Source organism: Salvelinus fontinalis, unplaced genomic scaffold (genome assembly GCF_029448725.1).
Source record: "Salvelinus fontinalis isolate EN_2023a unplaced genomic scaffold, ASM2944872v1 scaffold_0031, whole genome shotgun sequence".
In the NCBI taxonomy this organism is placed as follows: Eukaryota; Metazoa; Chordata; class Actinopteri; order Salmoniformes; family Salmonidae; genus Salvelinus; species Salvelinus fontinalis.
In genome coordinates, this window is record NW_026600240.1 from 70,001 (window position 1) to 77,500 (window position 7,500).

At 46.2% G+C, this 7,500-nt stretch overlaps 1 protein-coding gene across 1 annotated transcript in view; it reads left to right on the top strand.

The window, feature by feature from the left end:
* LOC129842291 (collagen alpha-1(VI) chain-like) overlaps positions 1-7,500 on the top strand; it is an 86,777-nt gene that overhangs the window by 11,743 nt on the left and 67,534 nt on the right. Inside the window, exons 5-9 of the mRNA XM_055910776.1 lie at positions 4,054-4,167; positions 6,162-6,182; positions 6,289-6,309; positions 6,994-7,038; positions 7,354-7,407. Of these exons, the coding sequence (XP_055766751.1) occupies positions 4,054-4,167; positions 6,162-6,182; positions 6,289-6,309; positions 6,994-7,038; positions 7,354-7,407 (255 nt within the window). The remainder of the gene's footprint in view (positions 1-4,053; positions 4,168-6,161; positions 6,183-6,288; positions 6,310-6,993; positions 7,039-7,353; positions 7,408-7,500) is intronic.

Genomic DNA, 7,500 nt, shown 5'->3' on the forward strand with positions numbered 1-7,500 from the left:
TGAGACGACTCATTGTGGGGATTCACCAGAACAGACAAGCCCCATACTACTGTGGAGGACTTCATTCTTCCTGCTGCCGCGGATATGGCTGGGACAATGCTGGGGGAAAAGGTGTCACGTTCGTCATAAGGAGTAGACCAAGATGCAGCGTGATATGTTTCCATCCTTTATTTTGGAATAGAAAACTTAAAAGAACAAAGCGAACAAACGAAGCGTGAAGCTAGAATAATGCTCAAAGGCAACTATATATAGACAAGATCCCACAAAGCACAATGGGAAAATGGCTACCTAAATATGATCCCCAATCAGAGACAACGATAAACAGCTGCCTCTGATCGGGAACCATACTAGGCCAACATAGAAATATAATTCACCTAGATAACCCACCCTATCACACCCCGACCTAACCAACATAGAGAATAAAAGCTGTCTATGGTCAGGGCGTGACAAAAGGCCGAAAAACTATACAGACAATGCCTTCATCAAACAACACTGTTTCACGACGCATCAGGGACGTGGCAGGAGATGTTTTGAAACAATTACTGCTTCGCATACAAGCCAGTGAATTATATGTGTTACAGCTGGATGAGTCAACAGACGTGGCGGGCCTGGCACAGCTCCTGGTATATGTCCGTTACGTTTATGGGGGGTCAATTAAGGAAGACATCCTCTTCTGCAAACCACTGGAAACCAGGACAACAGGAGAGGATATTTTTAAAGTACTGGACAGCTTTGTGATATCAAATGGACGTTGGTAGTCAAGATGTGCTGGTATCTGTACTGATGGAGCTAAAGCCATGACAGGGAGACATAGTGGAGTGGTAATGTGCGTGCAAGCAGTTGCTCCCGACGCCACTTGGGTACACTGCAGCATCCACAGAGAGGCTCTTGCTGCCAAGGGAATGTCTGACAGCTTGAAAGACGTTTTGGACACTACAGTGAAAACGGTTAACTTTGTTAAAGCAAGGCCCCTGAACTCTCGTGTATTTTCTGCATTATGCAATGATATGGGCAGCGACCATGTAACGCTTTTACAACATACAGAAGTGCGCTGGTTATCAAGGGGCAAAGTATTGACACGTTTTTTGAATTGAGAGACGAGCTTGAAGTTTTCTTTACAGACCATCATTTTCACTTGTCTGACCGCTTGCATGATGACGAGTTTCTGGCCTATCTGGGTGATGTTTTTTCTCGCCTGAATGATCTGAATCATAGAGACTTTCTGCAACTATATTCAATGTGCGGGACAAAATTGTGGCTATGATTACGAAGTTGGAGCTCTTCTCTGTCTGCATTAACAAGGACAACACACAGGTCTTTCCATCATAGTATGATTTTTTGTGTGCAAATTAACTCAAGCTTACGGACAATAAGCGAAGCACCTGAGTGAGCTGGGTGTGCAATTACACAGGTACTTTCCTGAAACGGACGACACAAACAACTGGATTCGTTATCCCTTTCATGCCCTGCCTCCAGTCCACTTACCGATATCTGAACAAGAGAGCCTCATCGAAATTGCTACAAGCGGTTCTGTGAATATTGAATTTAATCAGAAGCCACTGACAGATTTAGGGATGGGGCTGTGCTCAGAGTTTATTGCCTTGGCAAATCGCACTGTTAAAACACTGATACCCTTTGCAGCCACGTACCTATGCGAGAGTGGATTCTCGACCCTCACTAGCAAGGAGTAGAAAATACCATGGCTATATACAGGAAGTAGAAAATACCATGGCTATATACAGGAAATAGAAAATAACATGGCTATATATATATGGAGTCGAAAATAACATGGCTATATACAGGGGGTAGATAATAACATGGCTATATACAGGGGGTAGAAAATAACATGGCTATATACAGGGGGTAGAAAATAACATATCTATATACAGGAAGTGTATATTTACATAAATATTCAGACCCTTTACTCAGTAGTTTGTTGAAGCACCTTTAGCAGCGATTACAGCCTTGAGACTTCTTGGGTATGACGCTACAAGCTTGACACACCTGTGAACCTTCGCCCCAGTCTGAGGTCATGAGCTCTCTGGAGCAGGTTTTCATCAAGGATCTCTCTGTACTTTGCTCCATTCATCTTTCCCTCGATCCTGACTAGTCTCCCAGTCCCTGCCTCTGAAAAACATCCCCACAGCTTGATGCTGCCACCACCATGCTTCACCGTAGGGATGGTATTGGCCAGGTGATGAGCAGTGTCTGGTTTACTCTAGATGTGACGCTTGACATTCAGACCAAAGAGTTCATTTTGGTTTCATCAGACCAGATAATCTAGTTTCTCATGGTCTGAGAGTCTTTAGGTGCCTTTTATCAAACACAAGCGGGCTGTCATGTTTGTTTTACTGAGGAGTGGCTTCCGTCTGGCCAGTATACCATAAAGGCCTGTGTCCATCGAAGGTGAGCGTTTGTCCACTGAAGTTCGTTACAACGCCAAACTGCAGTCAGGTCAAGACCCTGGTGAGGACGACAAGCAAGTCAGTGAGCTTCCCTGAGACGGTTTCTGAGTTTTTGCAGAAATTCTTCGGTTGTGCCCACCCACAGTTTCACCAGCTGTCCAGGTGGCTGTTCTCAAACGATCCCGAAGGTGAAGAAGCCGGATGTGGAGGTCCTGGGCTGGCATGTTTACACGTGGTCTGCGATTTTGAGGCCGGTTGGGCGTACTGCCATATTCTGTAAAACGATGTTGGAGGCGGCTTATGGTAGAGACATGGATATTCAATTCTCTGGCAACAGCTCTGGTGGTCATTCCTGCAGTCAGCATGCTAATTGCACGCTCCCGCAACTTGAGACATCTGGCATTGTGTTGTGACAAAACTGCACATTTTAGAGTGGCCTTTTATTGTCCCCAGCACAAGGTGCACCTGTGTAATGATCATGCTGTTTAATCAGCTTCTTGATGTGCCACACCTATTAGGTGGATGGATTATCTTGGCAAAGGAGAAATGCTCACGTTCAAGGATGTAAACAAATGTGTACCCTCATTTGAGAGAAATTAGCTTTTTGGTGTATTAGAAAAAATTCTGGGATCTTTTATTTCAGCTCATGAAACATGAGACCAACGCTTTACATGTTGTGTTCACATTTTTGTTCAGTATAGTAATTCTACCCTTCCAGGTAGAAAAGCTAGTCAGTATGACAGCTATCCTTGTAGCTAAGGTAGCCACATCTCCTCAGCTAGCCTTGTAGCTAAGGTAGCCAAATCACCTCAGCTAGCCTTGTAGCTAAGGTAGCCAAATCACCTCAGCTAGCCTTGTAGCTAAGGTAGCCAAATCACCTCAGCTAGCCTTGTAGCTAAGGTAGCCAAATCACCTCAGCTAGCCTTGTAGCTAAGGTAGCCAAATCTCCTCAGCTAGCCTTGTAGCTAAGGTAGCAAAATCACCTCAGCTAGCCTTGTAGCTAAGGTAGCCAAATCTCCTCAGCTAGCCTTGTAGCTAAGGTAGCCAAATCTCCTCAGCTAGCCTTGTAGCTAAGGTAGCCAAATCTCCTCAGCTAGCCTTGTAGCTAAGGTAGCCAAATCTCCTCAGCTAGCCTTGTAGCTAAGGTAGCCAAATCTCCTCAGCTAGCCTTGTAGCTAAGGTAGCCAAATCTCCTCAGCTAGCCTTGTAGCTAAGGTAGCCAAATCTCCTCAGCTAGCCTTGTAGCTAAGGTAGCCAAATCTCCTCAGCTAGCCAAGTGGTGCTGAGGAGAGCTGAGTAGAACTCTTCTGTAAGGACGAGAGGTGAGAATGATCAGAGGGCAGGCGACTGGCTCTTTAGTATGAGGGGAGGGGCTACCTTATTCGACGCTGAACCTGTCTGTCTCCGACAGACGTGTATGATTGGTCCTTTGAGCTACTTAGGAGATTCTGGTGAATTCCCACAGTAAGACGTCAAAAATAATAATTGAATTTTATGTAGTGATAATTGATCAATGTCTGTATTGATCTCTGTATTGATCTGATCTCTGTATCTCTGTATTGATCTCTGTATTGATTTCTGTATCTCTGTATTGATCTCAGTATTGATCTCAGTATTGACAGCTGTATCTCTGTATTGATCTCTATAGGATACCAGACTGGCAGTGATCGCTACAGACAAGAACTACAGACAGAATTTCACAGCAGCTGACAACAGCAGATCCACCCAGCTACAGACCATTCGCAGCATCATAGATATGATCGTACGTATTACACCCCTCCACCTCTCTCCCCACACCTTTCCTCTCCTCTCCATATCTCTCCTCCTTTCCTCTCCTCTACATATCTCCCCTCCTTTCCTCTCCTCTCCATATCTCTCCTCCTTTCCTCTCCTCTCCATATCTCTCCTCCTTTCCTCTCTCCTCCTTTCCTCTCCTCTCCGTATCTCTTCTCCTTTCCTCTCCTCTCCTCTCCATATTTCGCCTCCTTTCCTCTCCTCTCCTCTCCATAACTCTCCTCCTTTCCTCTCCTCTCCTCTCCATAACTCTCCTCCTTTCCTCTCCTCTCCTCTCCATATCTCTCCTCCTCTCCTCTCCTCTCCTCTCCATATCTCTCCTCCTTTCCTCTCCTCTCCATAACTCACCTCCTTTCCTCTCTCCTCCTTTCCTCTCCTCTCCATAACTCTCCTCCTTTCCTCTCCTCTCCATATCTCTCCTCCTTTCCTCTCCTCTCCATATCTCGCCTCCTTTCCTCTCCTCTCCATAACTCTCCTCCTTTCCTCTCCTCTCCATATCTCCCCTCCTTTCCTCTCCTCTCCATATCTCGCCTCCTTTCCTCTCCTCTCCATAACTCTCCTCCTTTCCTCTCCTCTCCATATCTCTCCTCCTCTCCTCTCCATATCTCGCCTCCTTTCCTCTCCTCTCCATATCTCTCCTCCTTTCCTTTCCTCTCCTCTCCATATCTCTCCTCCTTTCCTCTCCTCTCCGTATCTCCCCTCCTTTCCTCTCCATAACTCTCCTCCTTTCCTCTCCTCTCCTCTCCATATCTCTCCTCCTTTCCTCTCCTCTCCTCTCCATAACTCACCTCCTTTCCTCTCTCCTCCTTTCCTCTCCTCTCCATAACTCTCCTCCTTTCCTCTCCTCTCCATATCTCTCCTCCTTTCCTCTCCTCTCCATATCTCGCCTCCTTTCCTCTCCTCTCCATAACTCTCCTCCTTTCCTCTCCTCTCCATATCTCCCCTCCTTTCCTCTCCTCTCCATATCTCCCCTCCTTTCCTCTCCTCTCCATATCTCGCCTCCTTTCCTCTCCTCTCCATAACTCTCCTCCTTTCCTCTCCTCTCCATATCTCTCCTCCTCTCCTCTCCATATCTCGCCTCCTTTCCTCTCCTCTCCATAACTCTCCTCCTTTCCTCTCCTCTCCATATCTCTCCTCCTCTCCTCTCCTCTCCATATCTCTCCTCCTCTCCTCTCCTCCTCATATCTCTCCTCCTTTCCTCTCCTCTCCATATCTCTCCTCCTTTCCTCTCCTCTCCCTATCTCTCCTCCTTTCCTCTCTCCTCCTTTCCTCTCCTCTCCATATCTCTCCTCTCCATATCTTTCCTCCTTTCCTCTCTCCTCCTTTCCTTTCCTCTCCTCTCCATATCTCGCCTCCTTTCCTCTCCTATCCGTATCTCTTCTCCTTTCATCTCTATTTATATCACCTCCTTTCCTCTCCTCTCTGTATCTCTCCTCCTTTCACCTCCTCTCCATATCTTTCCTCCTTCCTCTCTCCTCTTTTCCTTTCCTCTCCTCTCCATATCTCTCCTCCTTTCCTCTCTCCTCCTTTCCTCTCCTCTCCATATCTCCCCTCCTTTCCTCTCCTCTCCATATCTCTCCTCCTTTCCTTTCCTCTCCTCTCCATATCTCCCCTCCTTTCCTCTCATCTCCATAACTCTCCTCCTTTCCTCTCTCCTCCTTTCCTCTCCTCTCCATATCTCGCCTCCTTTCCTCTCCTCTACATATCTCCCCTCCTTTCCTCACCTCTCCATATCTCCCCTCCTTTCCTCTCCTCTCCATTTCTCTCCTCATTTCCTCTCTCCTCTCCACATCCTTTCCTCTCCTCTCCATATCTCTCTCCTCCTTTCCTTTATTCCAATGCTTTTCTCTTTCCACCATTCATCTATACCCTCCTCCTCTCTCCCTCTCTACTCCCCTCCCTCTCCTATTGTTTTAAAGTGTAAATGAGTCTCTCTAACCTCTGATATATTTTCTCTTACAGACCAATGAGACCAAGGATGTGGTATGTCTTGTCTACCTATGTGACATATGTTATTTCTACAGTAATCATTACTTCCATTTGTCTGTCTGTTGCCATTTATAACTGTGCTTTTTTCAATTTTTTTCAGTGCTGTTCTTTTGACTGCAATGTAAGTAACACCTAAATCCTATGACCCCCTTATGACACCTTTATAACAGGTTGTAGTGTTCTATGAAGGCTCTCTGAGTTATACAGCGGTGTGACCCATGATGACACCTTTATAACATGTTGTAGTGTTCTATGAAGTCTCTCTGAGCGACATAGCGGTATGGCCCATGATAACACCTTTATAACATGTTGTAGTGTTCTATGAAGTCTCTCTGAGCGACATAGCGGTATGGCCCATGATAACACCTTTATAACAGGTTGTAGTGTTCTACGAAGGCTCTCTGAGCGACATAGCAGTATGATCCATGATGACACCTTTATAACATGTTGTAGTGTTCTATGAAGGCTCTCTGAGCGACATAGCAGTATGATCCATGATGCCCCCTTTATAACAGGTTGTAGTGTTCTACGAAGGCTCTCTGAGCGACATAGCGGTATGGCCCATGATAACACCTTTATAACATGTTGTAGTGTTCTATGAAGTCTCTCTGAGCGACATAGCGGTATGGCCCATGATAACACCTTTATAACATGTTGTAGTGTTCTATGAAGGCTCTCTGAGCGACATAGCGGTATGACCCATGATGACACCTTTATAACATGTTATAGTGTTCTATGAAGGCTCTCTGAGCGACATAGCGGTATGGCCCATGATGTCACCACTGATGATGTGTTTTGTCTGCAGGCTAAAGGAGGTCCCAAAGGACCAGAAGGAGGCCTCGGCTCCAAGGTGGGACACACACACACACACACACGCACACACGCACACACACACACACACACACACACACACACACACACACACACACACACACACACACACACACACACACACACGAAAACCGGAAGACTTGTGATTAGCTCCTCAGGTTAATGCCTAGGATTTAGCTCAGGGTCCTACCCTGATCTTCATAGCTACCGTCTGATTGTTGTCATTATGTATTATTGATCTTGAATTCTAATGCTCCACTCCTCTCTCCACCTCTCTTCCTCTGTCCTCCCTCTCTTCCTCTGTCCTCCCTCTTCCTCTCCTCTCTTCCTGCAGGGTGAAACAGGTAGACAGGGGATGCCAGGCGAGAAGGGAGACATCGGGGTAGAGGTGAGTACCTGTGAACACACACAGGGTCTACTATTAACCCCAAAAATCTGCTCTGTTATTAACCTATAGAGTCAGGTCTGTGTTATTAACCTA